A 23,770-nucleotide genomic window follows, 5' to 3' on the forward strand; every position below is an offset into this window, starting at 1 on the left:
AACGGAAAGGAAGCAATCAGCAAGGCAGTCTCCAACACAGAGAGTGATGGTGGAGTCAAATGGAGAACACTGTCATGCACAACCCCATTGCCCCGACACAAACATTTCTATGTAAAACCTCTTTAGTGCTGGAAGTATGAGCTGTATGCCGGGTCAGATCACATATCACCTTGAAGTGAGGACAAACATTGGTATTTGAAATTCTCTGTGTGATTGTGACAGTGGGTGTATACAAGGAAGAAAATGTGGAAGAAAGATAATCTCAATAGCACTTTTTTGACATTTTGAAGAGCGAATACTGGTGTTAGTAAAGTCAGAGCACAGAAGTCTGTTCCCACTAAAGTGAAAGGTGGTAAGCTCTGTTTAGCCAAGAAGAGGTTACTAAAACTATTAAATTTTTGCCTGTGTGTTCCCATCAAAACTTGAAAAATGATGGAGAAATGAAAAGTCCTTTGTTGACCGATTTTTTTACATTTTAAAATTTTACTTTGGTCAAAGCATCTGTAGCGGATGTAGAGTGGAAACACAGAAGTTCTGCTCAGGCTGTCTAACCTCTGTGCCAACTGCAAGCGAAGGAGCTGTTGGAGAAGGAACATAACTACATGCAGAGGTAGAAGTGGGAGAGATGTAAATATCCAAAATAACTTATTCTCTGAATACCTAACTCTGCAGACAGCTTAATGAAAGGAAGTTAGACATTACTTTCCCTGCCACTCAGATGGTCACTGATAGTCCATGAAATTACCTGGAAAGCGTTACCTGCAAATCTGAGAAAGTATTGTGGTGCAAAGTTTATCTTAAAACCAGTTTCGATTTTCAACTACTCTCATCTCCTCATTTCCTAATAAAATTATATTAGAGGAGGAACTCTGCTTCAGAGTGGGGAAAACTAAGAACAAAGCAGAGCTGGTGGAATCTCACGATTGAGGATAACAGTGTGTTCCTTACTCTGCTGAAGCTCCCCACCAATACTTGAAGAGTGCATGCCTGTCCAAGAGCTTTTTCCATAGGTACAGGACAGAACGACTGCCAACATCATTCTAATTTCACTAACACAGTGTTTCTGAACCTTTTTCAAGGAAGAAATAAATATCAACCCAAGCCCTAATTCATTTTGGAGTTTACTTTCACTGTTTACTAATTTTTTTCTGCCACTTAATTACTTTGGACATTCCAGTCTAATCTTATCTACAGTCCCTGACTTCACGGTTTTCACATTTCTCATGGAGCAGTACAGCTCTCTCCCCTCCCTTCCCATTATATTCCAAACATTCAGCAAATGCTTGTCGTAAGAATATCCACCAGCCAAATTTCTCTTCACATTTGATTAATTTTTATGCACTCCTGTGTTACAGAAAGTGGATTTACTGGTGGGAGGTGGGATACATCCCCATTAGCACGGCAGGATGCACACACACACTCCCACATTAAAAGATGCAATCTCTGCCCCAGAAGCCATTCAGAACAGGACCGTGTCCACTCTCCTTCCTCTTGACAGTATGAAGTTTTTTTCTTACAAATGATTTCCAAAATAAGTAAGATTACTGGGAGGATTGCTGCTGTCCTGTTCAAAGAATGAGAAATGTCCATGTCTTCTACTTTAAAAACATGAAAGATGCTTTATTGTTTACTCATGTTTATGTAGCATGATGTGAGGCTAGTGACTAACAAATAAATGTCTTGCAGGACCTGAAAAAAAAAATATTTTTAAAATAAAACACTAGTTTAAGTGCTTGCTGAATTAAAAATTTCACATGTTTTGCGGTACATTGTATTTATGAAATTATGATGGACTTGTTTTACAAATCTTTTAATTTCAATGGTTTTTAAACCAGTACATAACAGGGTCTGAAATATAGATGCTTTTAGAAATTATTTTAGAGAACACATGTAAAAATAGCAAGGTATTTCCTCGGTCATGTTCCTACCTCCTCTTGAACTTGACTCAAATTGTGAATCAGCTGTGTCCTCTCCTGGGTTAATTTTTCCAGTTCATCTGACTTGTGTTTAATTTCTTTCCTCATATTATCCAGAAATGATTCATTATTGTTCTTTTCCATCGTCAGCTGAAATTCAAGTTCAGTAATTAGTCTTTTAAGGCTCTGAATTTCTTTTTCCTTATCTTCATCTTTCTCTGCAAGTTTGATCTGGGCATCTTGTAGCTTCTTTTCAAGAATTTCTGTCTCCATCCTTAAGCTGTTGGTGGCACTGGATATTAATCCTGGTATCTGCATTGGATTAAGCAAAAATTGCATTAGTCTACATTCAGTGGATGTCTTTAGATATCTAGAATTAAGTATCAGACAAATGTTGCCTTCAGGAAAAAAAAATACAAATGCAAATATACATATCCTCAGAGACAAAAAAAAAACCACTTTGAATTTACTAATATCCTCAAAGGATATCAGAGAGCTGTAAATTAATCAAAACTCACTCAGAAGAGAGAGATTAACTAGTATGTCCAAGATCAAACAGAGAAATAGAGGTAAAAATGGAAAAACTTAACTTCTTTACAGCAAGCCAGTATTTCTTCAGGGTTTTTAAATCATAGTCAGATATTTGTAAAGTGAACTAAGTCAAACTGTCATTTTCAGCTCTTTAAAATACTGTGTAATGTAACAAATTTTAAATAACAATATAATTTAATCAAATATCTTTGATTTTTCCAGAATTCTCAAGAAATGTGTCAAATCTTTTGAAAACTAAGGTTACAGGTACCGTTTTCAATTTCTATATAAAACTTCAGGTAGGTCTGGGTAGCTGGGAACAGCCAACTGCATGTGATGCAACCACCAATACAGACAAGAAAGCAGTTAACTGGCCACTGGACCTTACCCCATCGGTGCTGAATTAATTTGGGAAGTGAAAAAACAGCGTGGATGGTTTTGTGACAACTTGTCACAGTCTGAAACAACCCAAAGCTTTTAAAAAATGATTATGTCAGTTTAAAAATAATTAACAACTACAGTCTACGGACATAGATGAACTCTGGCTAGAGAAAATGTGAGAAAAGGAAGAACTTACACACCATTTAACTTTAACTAGAATAGTTACTTTTTAGCCTGTTCCATTAAAAAAAAAAGAAACATATACCATATACTAAGACTGGGTAAAAAATATTGTATCATCTAGATACAGGACTACACATAAAGAAGGTTTTATTCCTTCACATACTATTGCTCAGAGGTTTACGTTATCTACTGCCACAAAACTTTTCTCTTGAGTGTTACACACCTTCTTCTGGAGCTCTTCGTGATCTCTCTGATATTTCGTGATGAGTTCTTGCTGTTTTTGTCTTTCAATGTCTAGTTCCACTCTCGCTTCTTCCTTGACTTTAAGAATTGCTTCTTTGTGTCGTGCTTCACCTTTAGCCAGATCAATTTCCATCTAGGGAACAGTGGTTTTTAACAATATGCAGCAACGTATCTTAAAATATTTTTCACATTCCACACGGCTATAAATGAAGTGATGTGACATTTGGCAGACTGAGATTTTGCACGCGGAACAAACACAAAACGATCGCAACCGTTGGAGCCTGGCGAGGGAAAGCTCCCGCTTCCCGCTGGCTGACGGCGGCGTGGACGGCTCCTGCTCCGCAGAGCATCAGGGCCGAGTCACACCCGGCAGCCCCGGGAAGATGTCTCGCAAGCCCCATGGTGTCTCAAGTGGTGCTAGATGCCTAAATTTAGAGAGCTGAACTTCATGCTAAATCACTATGAAAACACTAAATTACAAAATCCTTAGCCAGTTCTTAAAATAATGATTGTTTTGCTGGAAGAATTTGCTCTGGAGGTAAAACTCAGCTCGTTATTATTTTCAAGTGCAGCAAAATGATACATTTCACAGTAAATGACATCTACTGTGCTAAAAATAGGCCATAAGCTCAATATTAAAATACAAAGATGTTAACTCTCTGTTATAAAATCATTTTTATTCATGCTCTGCCACTCAGCCTTGTCAGTGAACAGCAACTTACCATACAAAATGTTTGTCTGCCTGCTCCCAGGGACCACGCTCAGATGACGCATACTCCACGCGTGCTATCTTGCAATTTAGAAGGGCAGTGCACGTTAGCACCGCATACCCATTTTACCACGTGTCCCCCTCCCCCTAAATCTGCTGTAAGTATCAGAAGCCTAGGGGAGGCAGCATGTAGAGGAGCCTCCCCAGAACCTCTCAGCGAGGCACCAGCGGGATGCCCGCCTCTCCAAGCATCGCCCGGTGCCGATGGCACGCAGCCGCCGTGCTGGCCCCACCGCAAGGAGAGGTAGAGGGAGCAGCAAGGCGCCACGGCTCAAGGACAGCAAGGAGCAGCTCCAGCTCGTTTTAGGGTCCGGACAACACTGACTGACGGTATGTATGTGGGACAAGCTCTGGACAAAAAAGCGGAGAAACGAAAGTGAGAGAATTGCAAATTCTGGGTAAAATATCCCCGTCTTTAAGGCATCTCACATATTTAATATTATAAATGCAAATTTGAAAATTCAGCCATAATTTCCTGAAAATAAAAGCCTGGATTCTGGAGGAAACACTTTAAGGCTATATTTTGAAAAATATTTTTCCTAAACCAGTATGCTAATATTATATTTCTGCAGGCTGAATTCTAATGGACTTATTCATAACACGCTGAAAGAATAGGAAGAGCACATTAAACATGCACATTACTTAAACATTACTTAAAATTATTAAAAGCAGAAAAGCCCAGAATGAACTCAATTACAATTATCTAATTTCACATACTAATTATGAGCAAAAGTATAACAAATCCCCCTAACTCTTTTTGGGTAAAAGATAAACTGGAAATATTTTTATTCTTTTTAAAATCAAAATATACCCAATTCTGGGCATGGAATAGGCACAAATACCCCACTAAGTTTTAGCTTAAAACTGGTATATTTGTAAAGTAGACTATTATCATTATTATTATAAATATCTCTTCTACACTATTAGATATGGGAGTTAGGATTCTAATCGTAGAAAACAAATTTATTAACTCTACATATTATTACAGAAGCAGATCATATGTTGGAGGCTACTTGATTACAAAGACTAAAAAAAATAAAGGCAGTATAAAAAACTGAGCTCATTTTGAAGATTATACAAGCATTTTTCACTTTTAACACTTGAAGCTAATAAAGCTGATAACCAGAATGGGAAATAAAATGGCAGTTGATCTTCAAAGAAGGCATAATGGCTACTAATTGCTTTCAAACCACTTACATGCCCCTCATTAATTAATATTTTAAAAAATCCATAAAACAAATGTTTACATCAATCTTAAAATCTTTTGTAAAAGAGAGATTTTTTTTTTGTTCCATTAAAACAATTTGAGGTTTATCTGTATTTTAAATAGAAAACTGGAACACTTTATACTTATGCAATGGCACACTGACCCAAGGAAAAGATAACTTTGTCACTTTGTCACATTTCTGATTCTTTTGTCTGATGAGAACCTTTGTAGAGCACTTGACGTTCACTGCATTTTAATGGCTGTGATACCAAAGCTGTAATTGCTCTCTCTTACTAGTAGCAGTCTTTATCTTCTTTTAATGCCAGGTTGAACAATACATTGTGATTATGCAGACAGTGTGACCTCATTCTAAAATTATATCCTGCGACAGAGAGGTTAAGAAGTTTTAAAAGAAATGTAACTGATCCTAATTGCTAGTAGTCCAAAAATTTTCCTGAGACTAAATAAAGCTTTCAGGCACTTATCACGTACTGAACCAAAAAAGAAAAAAGACAGTAATTTTAGTCACCAATTATGTAAGGCTTAAATCAGAAAAGTTAGAGTTATTGTTCAACACTATTTTCAATTTTTCCTTCACAGCTTTTTTTTTTTTTTTTTATTTCTTATATTCAGTTTGGGGGCTTTTTGGTGCTCACGTGAAAAAGTTGCAGATTAAAACAAAGTTTACATGCTCACAGTTGTTTATGATAAACAGCTTTCCAAATCCCACTGGAAGAGACTGGCAGCTGGACTCTCTAATCCCAGTTAGAGTCTCCAGCTCAGAACTTCACAGCATGACCCAGAACTACATGAAAAAGCGATCTGTCCCGCAGAGCAGAGCCAAAGGTCCCGACGCCCGAGATTGCTGTTACGCAGTGAGGCTGCTCGAAGCCCAGTATAAACGAGGAGCTGTAACGTTGCCACGTTCCAACCAGCTGTGCAATTAGCTAAGAAACCTATCCAATCAGCACATACAGTGGGCATACACATTTATCTTTTAAATCAGCTGAAAATATTTTTCCACAGAAGACCCCAAACCAAAGTACACACTAAAAGACAACCCACAAGTTATAACCTAACTTTGTAGAATGTAATAACACCCATTAAAGATGCAGCTAGTGGTGGGAAACGCTTCTAAGAAGAAAACACACGTTAACAGGAGTTTATGCTTGTGGAACAGACCCGTGCAACGCGTACACCACCGGCACGGCTACGGCGAGGTGCTCTGAGGGCGGGTGCGCAGCTGGGTGTGCTGCCCTGCGTCTGAGCCATTTTCGTAACGTTGCACCCTACGTCCATGGACCAGGACTAGACCTAATCTCTTTCTCCAACCAAGCCAGTTACCCCCTGAGTTCGGGGTGTCCTTCTGGCTGTATGTCAACCATCCTTCTCATCTGTAGCCTCTACTTAATTTCTTTTTTCCTTCACTCCATTAAAGGAAAAATGGGCACGTATAAAGGAGGATGCATGTATGGAAGGTGTATCATTCTCCCTCCCACCTTCCCCTTCCTCCTCACTGTGAAAGGAACCATTGTCCAATTACCGAAAGTGCCTAGGTGGCAAGGTGTATGAAAGTGGCTTTGCAGGCTTTTGTAAGAGTTAATAAATTAAAATAACAAAGGATGGGCCATTTCACGGAGAAGCCAAGTCGTAGGAGTGTCAGGTCTTTTCCAATGAAATACAGAGGTATTTTCACAGTAAATTTCACTGAAGTCTTTATTTTCATACTGCTCTGATTTGAAGGGAAGGCAAGTAAAAAAACCCATCAAAGTCATTAGCAGGAGCCTATTTGGCAGAGATGCAACTCTCTGAAAGGAACTGGTGATCCTAGAGGTCAGCAGAAAGAGCAGAAGCCTTTTGCACCCTAGAGGTCTGTTCTAGCTCTGGGACTTTCACTGTGCAACTCCTTTAGCTCTTTTTTATTGTGAGGACCCGCAGCTCAAGCGAATGGAGAAGTCACATGCCTTCTTTCTGCCACCACGTCTCCCTTCCCAATTCCCCAGTCTAACCACGCTCCTCCACCTACCCACCACGCTCCTTAGCCCCCTCCCCTAGCCCCCCGTTGCAGCTGACAGCCAGCACTCCCTACCTTCTGCTGAGGTTCCCATGCTGTCATCAGCCGCGCGCTCACCAAGCCAATACCCACCTCCCACTGAGCTGTTTGCTCAGCCTGCGGGCACGCAGAGCCTGCCGGGCCAGGCAGAACAAGGTGCCTCTCAGCCGCTCGGCAGGGAGACTGCTTGGAGGGGCACACGTACCCTGAACCCCGGTTGCACAAGCTTCCCTGCGCCCCCAGGCTGAAATCAATGCTTGTTCCAAGTACTTCAGATCTTGAGCTAGATGACACTGCTAATTTGGGGGTGTCATCTTCCTCTCCATACATGTGGGAACTTGTCCTGACACCAGTGGGAATGATGGGTTCATATTAACAACAAATTCCATGTTCACAGAGGACTTGGAAAGGATAAAACTGTCATGTTACCTCTTCACTTGCCTATGGCCACGAGTGAGAGAATCGTCCCAGGGATGGCATGAACGTGTATCCTGCGTTCATAACTGCCCTAAGTGCCAAGCAGGCTATCCACACACCTCTCGCCCTCCTTGCAGCTGTACGGCTAACAACTCCGCTGCCTTTTGCTGTTCGACAACTGATAGCTCCAGAATCACTATGCCACAACAGCTTGTTTGTTTTGGTTTGCAAATACTTGTCTTCTGAGGAAAGGACATTTTTGCTCATCTGCTTATTACTTACTTTATAGATTTGTTTTACAAATAGCAATCTTCGGTTTCAGTTCACCTAACCTGCAAGCAGGAAGGCTCTGCGCTTTCTCCATCTTGTCAACAACGTACAACCTTGTTTTTACTGGGAAACTACTTCAATATTAAATATGTGCTTTCCTATGCTTCTCTGCCAGATGCATCAGGAAACAAATCCAGGCACTGATGCGCTCCCCCATGCAGAATTGTGGTTCAGGGTCTATAACCTGGACTGTTGCACACAGAACAGGGTGGGCTCTGCATGTTCACCTCCTTGGAGCTTGTGTAGGACAACAGCCCATGAGACTGGGCTTTTCCTGTTGCACCCCCTCCTGCAGAGCACTCGTGGCAAGCACCGAGCTTGGAAGATCAGAGGTTCAGTGGGCTCAGTCCTCCCCCTCACACCCGGGCTTTCAGGGGACTGCACTCCTAACACAGGCACTTTGCAAATACTCTGAAACCTGGGAAGTCCGGATCAAACCTGAACATCTGCCAAGGCTGTAAACGCTCATACTAAATACTTTCTGCGTTCAGTTCCAACCCATGTAGAGAGATCACCCATTAAAACCTCTTGTACAAAGAATACTATTGACATGTTTGCACTTGAGGAGATAGGTATCTGGCTCACTGTACTCATTCGTGACAGCTGACTACAGCTGAAAAAAAAAAAAGAAGAAATCGAAAGGGTGCCAACTGCACATCCAGTATTACCTTTTCCCTCCAGTTATCTTCATTCCGCATCTTCTGTCTTAATGTTTCCTGCAGCTGCTCTGTTCTGTTCTGATGAGAAATCAGCATTAACTCCCTAGAAACCACAAAAACTCGTATGTAAATATGTGCTCTGCCCAGATTGGTGGTATGCCATTTTCTTGCAATTAAGTCCTCTGTGGCAAAAGCTCATCTTTTCCTCTTTGTTTAGTATTCTGTGCAATAAGCCCAGCAATCCTGCCTGGAGCCCAGAGGCACAGCAGTAATCACTACTTAGCATTTGCATAATGCCATCACATGCTTTATGAATTTTATGTTTTAAAAAAAATACTATAGCTGATCTTTCTTCCACATACACATATTTAAACCTCATAATATTTTTAATATTTCTCAGGTCAAATTTTGAAGAACACTGAAAAACTGTTACAATATTCAAAACTTGTCGTATTTAATGAACTCGGAATCTTACTATCATTAATTAAACAAGTGTAATAGGTTTTGAATTAAAACCACCGAGTTATGTTTGTTATGTGAGGCTTGTAGAGCAAAAGCCCTGGAGAGTTTAAATTCTTGTAACTTAGATTATTAGCAACGTACCACCTGGAACAACTCATGTATCTGGGGTTTAAGTAGAAGGGAAATATTCTTAAATTAACATGTAATATCTTTTCATGCAAGTACTAGAGGACAGGGAATATTCAAACCCTTTAAATATGAAAACAGCTTAATGCCTCTTGGTGTACATCACTCTCAAAAAATGCTTATCTTCTCCAAAAGCCACTTCTCTGAATACCTTTTCCATTGTACACAAATCAAACCAATAACGTACTGCCATGTCTTAATTAGAGGACAGCACTTTCTATTTTGCCAATAAAAGACAAGCTAATTTATCAGTAACTGAAAATTTACTGGCGGGAAGTTGTCCATACACTTCACCAAATACTTCACCAAATACTAGACCATATCCAGTAACCTGGCATATTGTAATATTTATAGCATTGTTACGGTTTGCAAGTTGCTAATAATGTAAGTTACAAGAATTTAAATTCTCCAGGGCTTTTGCTCTACAAGCCTCACATAACAAATAGCAGCTGTAACAACTGCAATAAATGGGTGTTTTAATTAAGCTTGAGCTGAAGCCCTGGACTGCAAAGCAAGGATTTTTTTCTCCTTTTTTTTTTTTTTTAATAGGCTTTTTTCTTTTTCATTCAAGTTTTGTCTATACTGTAATAATTTAAAAAATCCATCCAATGAATTCCCAAATTTGAGGACATGAGCTCAGGGCTGCCAAGCCTTTCAGAGTTTTGCCCTAAAAGCAGGAGATGAGAGAGGGCAGTAGCAGGGCAGTAGCAGGGCAGGACTGTCCCGAGCACACAGGCAAAGCAGTGACTTCAGAACACACAGCTGGGACCAGCAGGTCTCTCCCAGTCTGCCCAGTGCCATAGCCACACTCCTCGTTCTGCCGCCTCTCCTCCCGCATCCCAACCGGCACAAACCACCTCTGGTGCCTTACAGAATCTATCTGTCCTTTCGGTAACAGTGAGAGAGGTTGAGGAGCTGGCAGAAGAGGAATGTTTCATTTTCAATAGATTTCCAAAAAGACAATCGAGGCTGAACGTACAGTCACAGGAGATTACCCATGGTGACTCAGCTCCGATTACCTTTCTTTTTTCAACATCACCACCTCTTCCTCTGTTTGTCTAAGAAGAGCTTTAAGTGCTTCCAGCTCACTTTCTGATCGACCAGTTCTTCTTTTTTGATCTTCTTCTTTCCTTTCTCTCTCAGCCACCTCTTCCTGTAAATGTTTGCATACTTGTTGGCAAATTAGAAGACATTCCTCCTTTTCCTTGAGCTCTTTCGTAAGTCTACAGATGAAATAAGAAAGTATCAGCATCGCTGCTACTATATTCTTATTCACAGACATATACTAAATAGACAGAAATTATTTGTACCTGGAAAATAAAATATTAGAAAAAAAGCTATATATTCTTTATTAAGTTAAATCTAGTGACGTGAACACAAAAATAGAAACTAAAACCAGAAAAAAATTATTGTATAAAAGCTGCATTAAAATAATAAAATAAATTTTTTGCTCTCACTGCTCAGAAATCTCTATGTTATGTTATGACATATAATTTCAGCATTTACCTTGACTCAGAAATTCCATTTTCATATTTCATTTTTTTCAGTTCATTTTGACAGACATCAAGTTCCGTTGATTTCACCCTAAGAAAACATTACAAAAATGTGTATTTGTCCAAAGAAATGCTAGCCTTGACTCATGCAGTAACCTGAACATCAGGTTTATTGACATGTTATCTAACTTGCATTTTCTAATTCAGTTAAAAGGCAGACAACAAAAAGTTCTGTTAGTTCTAGCTAACATTTTTAAGTAATTGGAAGTTACCCTTCCAACATAATCTCAGCCTAACCTAGGATCACCAGTTTAATGTTGCGAACAAGAAAGTGAGATCTTGCAACACCGATGAAAGTTTCAGGTAAGATATGAATAAAAATGAAGAAATAACAATTTAGTAGGTAAGAGGGCTGGAAACTTTACAGGTTTCTTGTCATTATGTCATCATTTCACCAATTAATAACCATGGTTAAGCTTCATATTTACATTTAAACAGATATAGAATATGTTATTTTATTAAATTGTAACCATATTACATTGAAATTTTAATATTACATTTGGAAACCCTTTACTGTTTATTTAACTGTGTTCATTAAATCTTTTTTTCATACTCAATACTTGTATTATCATTAAAATACTTTGTTGCTAAGCATTCCAAATATTTGCAACTTCGTTATGTTCAGACCCTCTGAATATAGGAAAAAAAAAAAGAAAGTACACATCATAAAAGAATGAATTCTTGTTTAAATTTCAGGAAAACACACAAAAAGACCGATGACAGCTGGTCTTGAGACTGGCAGTACTAGTTCACTACTCTTAAGCTTAATATTTGAAACAGTAGTTTTTATTTTCAGTAGTGAATTATAAAGTCTTGTAAAGTGAATTATAAAGCACTGCTATTTCTGAAGGATTTTCTACGCTATATGCAAGCAACAAGGATTTTAAATACAGGAAAGCATTCAGATCCCAGATCCCGCAGCTTTTAGAGGTGACGACACAGGTCCCACTGAGCACCGCTGCATCTGGATGGGACCCTGGAGGTCGCCTGGCCCAATTCTGGGTGCCCGATACTGCTCCCACAAAAGTCAACGGAGGGCAGCCTTGGGGCACCAGGAACGTGGCAACTCCACTGCACGGCCCTTCCTTGGCCATTAAAACATTAACCCAGGAGAACAGCGTGCAATAGCACAACAACAGTTAAGAAGAGGTGCATCTTTTTTCTTGTTTCCTCAAGTTTTGATAGAGGACTCATTTCTGCTCTCCCCTTAATGTGTGGGCTGCAACAGCAGCGGCGTCTGAAAGCGGGACCGGGCACCGCTCCTTCTGGGTGAGCTGGAGATGGAGCAAGCCGAGTTCTGCTCTCTATGCGAGTGCTCTCTTTTCAGTCATCGGGCTTTAGTTAGCTCCGACAAGTATCTGATGACATTCTATTTTTGCTCTATTAATTTAGGTTTTGCATACTCTTACTTGAAACCATAGGCACAACACAGTAAAATTACAAACCGCGGTAGCATACTGGTGCATGGGGAAAAGTCACAGCAAATTTACATTGGGGGCGTGGGGCACTGGAGCAAATAAAAAAATCAGTCACTGATTAATACTAAAGTTTCTGATTAGCTTTATTGCATCCTTCCGTCCATCCCAAACCTACAATGTGAAATACTACTTTCCACATACATTTTTAGTCCAGAAGTTAAGTGTATTTCACAAAATTTATCCTACAGTTGTGTGTTAATTGAAGCGTCAGATTGAGCTGACTTAACCCTCCTCTTTGCTGTATCACTAAACAGTGGAGGAGCTGGAGGAAGAAAGCCCTGCTTCCACAGACAGACACGCTCAGTCAGGTGGTTAGAAATACGGACCGTTTAATATGAAGATAAAATATTTTCTCTGTTGGTCATAACCTTCTCAAATCATCATGACAAGCAGCGCTTTCTGAACAAAAGTGGTCTCTTACAGCTTTATGCGCAGGCAAAACAATCAAGCAAACAGAAATCTTACATTAACAGCTTTTTGTAGTGGTCCATCTCGGCTGTTACTTTCTGCAGCTTCAGTCCAATTGTCTCTACTTGGTTTGTTAAATCTGAAAACAAAAACACGGGTTCCATGTCTGTATTTATACTAAAATAACTCACTTTCATACATATTGTGTTTTATTTGCATCTCAGATATGTAGCTCCTCCCTCCCACCTCGAACAGGCACAGCAGCACATCACAGCTCTGCCTCTGAACAACGCAAAATGGCCATCTGTGAAAAGTGCAGGTTTACGATTTGTAATATTTGAATTGATCTCTCACTGCTTCAAAACCGTATAAGCCAGTTGTTTATATTTTCTTAAGAATAACAAATTACTTTTATTGAAAAGGTTGGAATGCTGTTGCATCTCTGTACACTTCAGTTCAGAACAGCCTTCCAATTTCTACTCATACAGAGTATGGCTTTAGAGCAAGAAGCTGTTTTTTGTTTGTTTGGGTTTTTTTATCCTACAAGGAAACATCAAATTCAACTAAATGTAAACATGAAATGCTTTAAATCATACTGTTTGTACATAATGCTGAGAGCAAAAGCATGCAGGAAGGCGGACCTGAAAATAACCTGCTAATGCTACTTCATATAAAACATTGACACTGACTTAATGGTACTATATATTTTGTCTTAGACTCTCTTAGCTAAACGTTTATCTTTCAGAACACATCACCTATCAGTTTCAATCAGCCATTGCCTTTTTTCTGGTATATATCCCAGTTCTCTTCATCTGTACAATTAGTTTAATTATCTTTTTTTTTTTTTCCACTTGGAAAAAAACTTCCAAAGAAAATACTGAGCAAAGATCAAAGAACTGTTAAATATCTCTCCTTCTGCACAGTCTCATGTAAATGAAAAAGTGACAAATTTACTCCCAGCAGATAATGTAATGCTTTTGATTTATTAGCTTTCAATCCTCTGAGTAAGCTGGGTCTCTTCGAACACGGCTTTGCAGGACAGGCAGCCGTCCGTTTGCACCTGCAGCACAGCACCCACGCATTTTGTTGCAGGCAGGTAACAAGCAGGTACTGTGCAAAAATACAGGCTGGTGAGAACATTCTCACCATTTGCAACTAAAACTGCTTGCTGGCTTACAGTGCAAACTAATTTTAAAAGCTGATTTAAAATCCCTTAGTGACATGTATTAGACCATTTTATCTCAAAGAACATAATAACAAATAATTCAAACTTCTCAACCTTCTCAAACAGTTATATATCAAAGAAACCTCATCTAGTTTTGTCTGTGGCCTAATGTTATCCATTTGTCTAAAGAGAAATCCTAAGTATAGTCATAACTTCAAGATTTGAAGCCCTATAAACTGACGTAACAGCACATACCTTAATTTGATTCTCATCTTAATGAGCATATCTAAATAAGCTCATGAACAAGGAGAGCTGGCTTTCAAGAAAACGTAAGAATGTCCAGAAATCAAAGTTGTTTCTACAAAAAAGGCAGCATCATAAACTACGTGGAAAAAAATGTATGATAGAACATTGCAACAAATCTAGAAGTGGAAGAAAAAGCAACATTTTCCCTCAAAATGCAACAGCAAACTAGATGAGCTGACTTCCTCTCTGAAGGTGAACAGCTACAAAGAGAGTCCAACCTCTCCATCTTCAAAGCTCCCTGATATATCCTCCAAGAAACCAAATCTAACTGTGATTCCTGTTATTACATTTATCATTTGTGACATCAGAATTCACCGAATTTTTGTAACTTTTCCTACGTTCCTATTTCAGTCATTTCCAGCAACTATCATGATGACGAATAATCCCGGAGTGTGATTGCCTGCCAGCGATCTCCCACGTCACACCTTATCTGCCTAAATCCTGCTACGTGAAAGATTCCATATTTTCAATAAAGGGAAAAGGAAAGCTGTTTATTATCTCAGACTACAACAAAAAAATCAGGGAGAGAATTATATAGGGTCAAGTGCACACTACCTGTCAGATACATTCCCAAGCTATCAGCATTCATAAAGAGCTTTTTTAAGAGAAAGTTAAAATTTCTTTGGGCTTGACGAAGCCCTTGCAAAAGTCAGTGGAAGTTAATTATAGAAGCACCTTCTATACCACTTGCTACAGACAACAAAACAGATAAAATACATTTTTGTATAACATACCATTGCCATTGTGTTTATCCATTTCAGACGCAAAAATATTAATGCAGTCCTGCTGCATTCATTTTTGCCATTGTCTAGAGACATTGCCACGTCACTAATCTTTCAACATCGAAACAGCTTCTACTCTGATTCACATCAGTCAGAGTCCACATAATTAAATGAGCAAACAGAAGAATGTAAGCAGATATTCAAGAAAAAAAGCCTTTTAATAAATGAGAATGGATTCACACAAAGCGCTGCTCATTACAAGCCCTGACTGACAGAAGCGAATGGACCTGGACAGGGTATTAACTCATAAAATGTTAAGATTGCCAAATTGTATTGAAAAATGGCAAATGGCAATTCACATGGAATTTTTCCTGTCCCAGATTTGGAAATCCAAGAGTCCATAACGATACGCTGTTTCTAAAAAAAAACAGTATTCTTGAGATTATGCAAGTAATTTATCATCTGGAAGTACAGGTGAAAGCTCTGAGAGAAAAACTCAGACTGAAATGCTTTCCAATGGGAAAAGCAGCCCCTTTCAGCACAGCCAGGGCCGCGGTGGGAAGCACAGCCAACCCTCTCCAGCCTGGAGGGTAAATTATTTCTTTTTTCCCCCCTCAAAGACTCTGCTTCATCGTTTGCCTTCTGTACTCTATTTTCCATTCCAGGGACGATTATATCTGAAATAGTCTATTTTCTCATGTTGCTTTCCAGGTCTCCAGCAATACCAACTTTTTATCAACCAAATCATCTGCCTCTTTTACCCCAAAGTATAGCCGGTGATGCTTTATAAATAAGTCACCACTATGGCGAAGGAACACAGTAGTGAATGGAGCAGCCAAATGTATGCGAAAATTCACTTCATTTTGAAAAGGTAATGTAAATTTGCTCCAATTGCTTTTCCCCTAAAGAATATGGGATTTTTAGTCCCTATTTAAGAGCTTTGCCTATCACTGGGTGACTGATTGTCCTCAAAAAATAATTCAGAATCAGGAAAGCCCACTATGTAAATAAAAATATGTCCGTAATCACCAGCCAGACAAAAATACAAGCTTACCTTTATTTTTGCCAATTTTATGGATGCGCCAGTACTTCTGCATTAATCAGCAGAAGAACGCAAACCCCCAAACTCTTCTCACTGATGCTACTGAAGAAACGAATACACAAATGACACTAAGATAATTTCTCGGAAGACTCTTAAAAAAAAAAAAAAGACACTTAGAAAATAAAACTTCCGGTAGTAGCAGCAGAGTGGTTTCATCTCTAAAATGACCTTACGATTCTGTGACTGTACTTTTTCATAAAGTGCTGCTAATGTGGGTGGAGGAAAAGGGACCACAGTAATGAGCGGGCACTGTCGGGCTGTCTGCATGTGAGCTTGGACCAGGAAAGCTGGAGGTTGCCCAGGAACCCTTTGGTATCTAGCTCACCCGTGGCTCTTCCCTGAGGATGCGGCATGGGAAGGAAGAAGAGACTAGTCATCATACTTGTGTGCTGAAACTATTTAAAAAATACAAAGATCATCTTACGTTTTTCTTTGTATAAAATACATTTTCGTGAAAAATATTTTAGTTCAAAGCTGTAGAAAGAATTATGTGAAGCTGGGGAATCTGCAACCAGCACTCTCATTTTTTCAGTGTGATCACAAGAGACTGACAAGCATTTCTACACTTGACATTATTTGCATAATATAAAAAAACATGAATATTCATGTATGTTTTCCATTCCCCAGAGTTTTTCATCAATAAATGGTCTAGAAAGAGAAGAAAATTATGAAATATAAACATTTTTAAACTTACTGATAAATTTGTTTAAAGGAATTGATACAACAGTATTGCAACTAAAAAAAAACCCTTATAATTACAAAAAACTAGAATTAACAACTTAAGGTTACTTCTATATATATTCTGTTGCAATGTCTATTTGACTAATGTGAAATAAGTTCCTGAAGTTTGAATGGAGTGAATATTTGCTGTCTTTTAATATATACATTATTCAGGCATTCACAAAACACCTTGCACAGTATCATACAGGAGGCAAAAACTTACCTAGAAATTAGGGCTGCTTAGAAACATCTAAATTATTTATGTTACTGGCTTTCCAATAATTTCTGGCATCTGTTGTTCAAGTGAATTATTCGAGAAGATTTGGAGGTAAATGATGATAACTATTTCCAGGTGAATCGTTGCCTGCTCATCTCCTTGGCATTCCTCATAAAACTGTCAAAAGGACCTTTTGGTATCCAACAGATGCAGGAGGTCCCCTGCACTAGCAAGGCATGCCCAAGTACATTTCTATGAGTTATTAGCAACTTTCTGATTTCTGTCAAACTAGATACAACTCAGAAGTTCTTTTTCCCATTTCATAAAATATATAAACAAGAGGTTATTTGCACTGAACTTTCACCAGGCAAATTTTTTCTCTTTGAAGACAGGAATGAATTAATGCAAAAACTATATAAGTGTAGCTAGATCGGTATAAACTAATCCTCCACTATATTCCAGAAATTGTCTTTCACAGAATACCGTCATACTATATTTTAATTTCTCAAGAGGGAAGTACTCCACAAAACTTCAAAACAAGATGAACTACAAACACATGCAGACACAGTTGACATTCTGGGCATTCTGGAAATTACATATATTAAAAGGAGAAGGACATCATAAGTATAGATAATAATTCACCCATATTTACTGTTACCTATCACTAACAATTAACTGCTATCTATATTCAGTTAGTACAGAATACTAACCATTTACATCAGCCTTTCAGAAACTTAAAGAATCGAAAGGAGCAACTGGATACAGTTCTACCTGAGAGCACCATACGTTGGCATTTAGACAAAAGAAGTCTCAGAAATCCATAGAGACCGACCTCTTCATCATATAGGAAGAAGATACTTCTAGCTCTGTGGTGAAGACCGTTTTCCCACAACAATATTGAAAAGAAATGGAAAGTGAAAAGGTCTGGCAACAGTTAAATTAAGCCTTGCACATAAATCAAGCTATGGTCTGGCAAAAGTTAAGTTAAACTTCCTTCGCACTCCGTTCCAAGTGGCATTTATTACCTCCGCAGACCAGTCCCTGCCCCGTTTCCCCAGAGGCAAAGCGTAGGTTCTGTACAGAGACAGTCAGGAGAACAGCAAGGATCTGTGCGGTTCCACTTGTACGGGCACGCAGTCAGCTGGGGGAGAGCCAAGACCTCTCAGGAAGGCTGTCAAAAACACCAGTCTTAGCAGCAGCAGACAGAGAATATGCTCCCACCGTAAAACACAGCACAGTGCAGCAACAGCTGAGCTAGGAGAAGCTTGAGGTGAAGAAGAAACAGTCACCTCTAAAGCGGCATTGCTCCAAACATCACCTCCCTGACCACTGTGCTCAGCGGCAGTCATCCTATTTAATAGCACACACAACTTTGCTGCAAACTATTCAGCTAAAACTTGGTTCAACATTTTTTCATCTGCTCTCCCCATCCCTCCTTAACCCATTATGACTGTATGTTTTCCTGTGCAGTGAGTTAAGCAATTAGCAGCTTTGAAGGCATTGGAAAGGACTTTTCCTGAAAAAAATCAAATTGTTTCAGATTCTACCGTTTCTCAGTATTCCTTATAGTGCCCCTTCAAAGCTGGGTACGACCAAGGACTAGCATTCAGCACTAAAAAAGGATTTGAAGATTGCTGACCTCGACTCCTAGAGGAAAAGAAGAGATTGAGACAGGTACCTTCTCTTTTCCTACTTGGATTAGGGGACATTCCCAGCTCTTCATGCTGCTCTTCCCAGCACCCCTGTTCTGATGCACTGGATGCTGACTACACTTGGAATAATGTTTACTAAATAAACGCTATCCTGCATTTACCCCTGTTTGTCTCTGCCATTCGTCCTGTGATACCAAGCCCCCAGGTGCTTTGGTTTGACTGTGCTCCTCAAATTGATGGAAGGTGATCTGAAGCTCTTCCACAGAGCTATTGTCAACAGTGCCCAAACTTTGATAGCAGCGAATGACCACAATAAATGGTGAGGATAGGTTAACTGCTTGTCAAAAACACTGGGAACCAGTAGTTTATAATCTCTCAGTATCCTCTCACTGTTTCAGTTTTGTGACTGGAAAGCCAACCACGTTTTCCCTCAGTTTCCTGGGAATGAGCCACCAAGCATCCATGCTTGCTGTTGAACAGAACCCGTAGAGATAAATCACTGACAACTTACAACTATTTAAAAATCATGTTTGTGTGACAGTGTTCTTGCCAAAACTTCCTCTCAGCTGTTTTAAAGACTTCTCTGACAAACTCCCATTGTAATCAAAGCCACGCAGTCACTATGTTATCTAAATCCTGTTATCTGCATCAAAAAACTGCACAATAGACACCGGACCAAGCTGCGAGGTTTGCTGCTCAGAGCTGGCATCTTCACCTTCTCTACGAACGGGAAGTCGTGGCCAAGTACACGGAGAACAGATTAGACCACCTGCAGTTACTTTCGTTTACTTCCGTTTCTTCAACTGGGCATTCTTCAGTAATGCATTGTTCTGTACACTTTTCCAAAGCTAAATAAATAACTTTAATTTCCTGTCATTCATTCTGACATTGGCTTATGAAGTAAATGGCTCTGAATGCCTACAGAAAAAGGGGAAACTTTGGCTTCACACACTAAGCAGATGTTACACGGAACATGTGGGAACAATCTAACATTGACAACAGCAAGTTCTTCTGCAATGTGACTGCTTTGTTAAAACAGATTAAGACCAAATTACTGTAGATAAACACCACAAAAAGGAGAGCCCTTTGCTTTCCTTCACGTGGGGATGGTTATTACAGAGAAGTTTTTCAAAAACATCTCTTTTTGACAATTTTTTTTAAAATTGTTATTATAGAAGACCTCTGGCAATTGTTAAACTGCGGTCTTTTTTCCTCTTCCTAGATGTGGGAGCATGGACACAAGTTCTGGAATAAAGGAAAAGGAGAGGGATAATGCTTATTTTCGTTCTAGTACTTTGGGTGGTCTCTTTCAGCTCTGTTTCTTCTTTTACTCAATTTGTTTTGAGAAGTTTTCATAATGACTGAGCATTGGACAGGAGTTTTTCATGAAGGAGTAGATGGATTCAATTATACGGCTGGTTTCTGCAAGTCTTCTCTAGAGAGAGTTCCCACCAAAGTCAACAGGAGCTGGTTAGCAGAAAGTCTGAGGGATCAGACCCACGCCCACAGAGACTAAATAATACAGATTTCAATCAAGTTTGAAACACATAGCAAAAATGAGGAAACTAATAAGGAGAATGGTAATACAAATGGAAACTTATCCTGAAAACTTGATGAATAAAGAAAAACGTATTCAAGTGCTTATGTAAAAGTGTTCTCCAGTAATGAAAATAAAGCTTATTGCTAAATATGCAAAACCAACAAAAAGTATTCACCCTTTGTAATACTGATAATTATTTTAAAGCTTTAAGCAGTACCACATTTTAAAGAATCTTCAGTCCAAATCCATCTCAATATCATTCATGTTTAATTTTACTTACCTTTGTGATTCACAATGTATCTTACCGTAGTCATAAACAGTCAACAGTAACCTTTCAGCAGCACATGCGATCAGCCCTGCCTTCAAACAGGGACAAAAGGTGACTAAGGCAGAGACTGCCTCCCCTACACCTCTGTGTTTTAGCAGTATCATAAAGTGAGGCTGTTGTGATAAGGGCACAGACCGAGGGGGCACAGCACAGAACATGCACAAAGAAAAGACATGAAGAACCAAAGAAAAAGAACCAAAGTTGCTGACTGTTTCCTCTTATTTGGGCGAATTCCCATAGATGCAGCCCATAGTGTCTGCAAAACACTGAGCACAGAGTCTGCCCAGAAATGGGTTTCAGGAATTTAGCCACCCAGTTCGCATCCTCTCCAGCTGCCCGGCCAACGGCACGGTGCTGAATGAAGGGCTCCAGTTCCTGCTTTGTAAATAGCAACGACTGGTAAAGTTTTCAGTGAAGGAAAAAAAAAAAAGGCACGGTGAACTACATTCACATTGGGTGAGCAGCCACTCTTCTGGAAGCCATCAATTCTGCAGCTAATTCGTAACAGATTCACAGTGATATCAGTTCAGAAGAACGCGTGATAGAACCGTGTAATTTTCTACTTTTCCTGCAAAACCTACAAAAAATCCAAGATACCTTCTGAAAATTTTGGTCTCATCTAAATAAAAGCTCAGTGTTTTATACATGTGTAAGAAAAGGAAGACTGTTTGCTGGAAGTTAAGACTCTAGAGAGGTTAATATGCACAGCTCAAATAGCTATCGCCATTGAAGACACGCAGACCCCAGTCATTACTTAAGACCCTTTTGCCTTAGCAGCACCAGCTCAGCTGCTGGCGGACAGAAACTCAACAGCACAGCTCTATTTAGGTCAATGCCAGTCATGGTATGAATCTGTTCTGTAGCACTAAGTCTCTGGCCTAAAATGACTGTGCCTACCTAAGAATAAATGCATGTCTACAAAGTTTATCGGCTTCCAATTTCAGAAATACAGTGCATTTCTTACTACCTGCCTGGGGATTGCAAACAAGTGGATTTGCTACTTCTAACACATCGCTATAGCCCATAGAAAACAGCACAGGGAGAAAGTAGTTTCATTTTCCCTTTATTTAAGCACGGTTTGCGGAACAACTGGCAGATAGTTTGGTTTAAACAAGACAAGCTCTGACTCATCATACCAGTCACTGATGAGAAAAAGCCACTGGGGCAGTCCCATTCACGCTCTCACCGAGAAGCAGAAAGGCTGTGTAGGCTGCACGTGCTGCCCTCCAATCCTGCTGACGAGAAATACCCAGTCTCAGTGCGTATGTGCCAGCAGTAGTCAACTACTTGCAGAAGAATCACAGATTAAAATATTTTTTATTTTAGCAAGCTTTATGAAATTCTCATCATTATTCAGCCAGGTACAGACTCACAGAGAGGATGGCTGGAAGGGACCTCTGGGGGTTGCATAGTTCAACCTTCTGCCCAGAACAGTACTGCTGACAAAACCAGACTAGGTTATCCATGGGTTTATTCAGCTGAGTCTTGCAGACCCCCAAGGCTGGAGACTCCCCCAGCCTCTGGACAGCCTCCTCCTGCGCTGCACCACCCTCTGCCGAAAAACCTTCTCTCAACGTCCATCCCGAAGCTCCCAGGCTCCAAAGCTGTGGCCGGTGTCCCCTGCCTTACCCCCTGCCACTCCCCAGGAGAGTTTGGACCCACCACCTTCCTCTCCCCCCTCCAGGCACTCCCAGACCGTTGGGTCCCCTCGGCCAGCCGGGACCAGCCCGGCTCTTGCCATGATACGGTTTCCTTTGTCCAATTAATCTCATTTTAGGATCAATCTTCTTCAGGGACTTAGTCCAGATATACATGAACACAAGCACCCTGTGAGACACTCCCTCTATTACCTCAGATCAAGATAATATTTGTCATGCTGGCGTACTGAACGAAACCTCCCCGAGGCTGGCGGGTGTGAGAAATGTCCTTCATTTGGGAAACGGTGAGCAGCAGTTATGCTCTTTCAGGCACAGAAGAGACTGGCTGGAACAGAAACTCAAACGCAGGAGCCACGATATTGCTGTAAGGGAAGTGAGGCAGAAGGGGAGCAGGGCAAATACAGCCCAGCAACATTACAGGGACAGGCAGAAAGAAACAGAGAGTCCAAGGGGTCAGGAAAACACCAGTAGCTTGAACCTAGAAGACGGTCAGGAGATAGAAATGGAGAGAGCTGCACAGATCCCTGGCCGGGACAGACTGGAACCCAGCTCCTGTTACTTAATTTCTCTGGTATTCTGGAAAATAGGAGCTTGCAGGTATTCTTTAAAACCTATTAAAAAACAACTCCCTGTAGGGAGCAACCAAGAAGGCCCTGAATACTGGTTGATGAGCTGTGTCAAAAGGGGTAAAAATATTTAAATTTTCTTAGAACATTAATGCTAGACCAAATTAGGATGTACAGTTAACATAGATACTTTTAAGTACATTTATTTAAAAAGCATAGTAGAGAAGCAGTGAGAAATATGAAATATACATGAAAAATTAATGTGTCACACTAGGAATAATTTGCCTCATTGTATGTTTCTAAGGAGACCAAAGAAGTGAACTAAATATACTCAAAGTCCTTGCACACACAGAACAGAACTATTTATTTTTATTTATAATATTTCATGTACTATATTCTCTAAGATAAATTATTTTTTGTATACACGAGAAAGTACTTATTTTTATTTGTGACTCACAAGCACAAGCCTGTCTGGAAGGAGCCCAGGGATGGACTCCAGCCGTATAGATCTACATCCTTTCTGGAGACCTGACCAGTGCCACCAGGAAGTCTCTAAATCACTAAAAGCTGCCAGGAACTGGGAGGATGTGCCAGAAAAAGGAGTGCCTGTTTCTTATCTCCCCCGGCATATGTTGCTGACCACTGCCAGGACTGGGCTTTCTGGACCTCTGGTCTGACCTAGTATGTTAGTTCTTTCATGTTTGTATATAAAACAAGTATAGAAAAAGCAAGAGAAGGGACCAGATTCTAAATACTTTTGAGTGGTACAAATCCAGGACACCCTCAGTGCCCTCAAAAGAATAAGCCAGCCACTGCATACACCATGCAAACATGACAGCAATCTTTTCCAAGACCTTATGAAGCACTTCTTATGACGAGAAACGACACTATCTCAGCAAACCCCACTCCCCTCTCTCTCCCCCTACTCCCCAAGTGACATGTTACAAACACTTCTGCAGTCAGAGGGATTGCTTACGTGGTATTTGTTCAGCCATGGCCAGGGTTCCGTGCTTACGTG

The 23,770-nt window shown here is 40.0% G+C and overlaps 1 protein-coding gene across 1 annotated transcript in view; it reads right to left on the bottom strand.

Annotated features, from left to right (window-relative positions):
* The window catches only part of LEKR1 (leucine, glutamate and lysine rich 1), a 65,543-nt gene that overhangs the window by 2,823 nt on the left and 38,950 nt on the right, over window positions 1–23,770 (bottom strand). Inside the window, exons 7-12 of the mRNA XM_075157500.1 lie at window positions 12,834–12,915; window positions 10,844–10,921; window positions 10,357–10,560; window positions 8,699–8,792; window positions 3,235–3,387; window positions 1,929–2,228 (exon numbers count right to left, since the gene is read on the bottom strand). Coding sequence (XP_075013601.1) covers window positions 1,929–2,228; window positions 3,235–3,387; window positions 8,699–8,792; window positions 10,357–10,560; window positions 10,844–10,921; window positions 12,834–12,915 — 911 coding nt within the window. The remainder of the gene's footprint in view (window positions 1–1,928; window positions 2,229–3,234; window positions 3,388–8,698; window positions 8,793–10,356; window positions 10,561–10,843; window positions 10,922–12,833; window positions 12,916–23,770) is intronic.

The sequence above is a fragment of the Calonectris borealis genome, chromosome 9 (assembly GCF_964195595.1).
Source record: "Calonectris borealis chromosome 9, bCalBor7.hap1.2, whole genome shotgun sequence".
Taxonomy (NCBI): domain Eukaryota; kingdom Metazoa; phylum Chordata; class Aves; order Procellariiformes; family Procellariidae; genus Calonectris; species Calonectris borealis.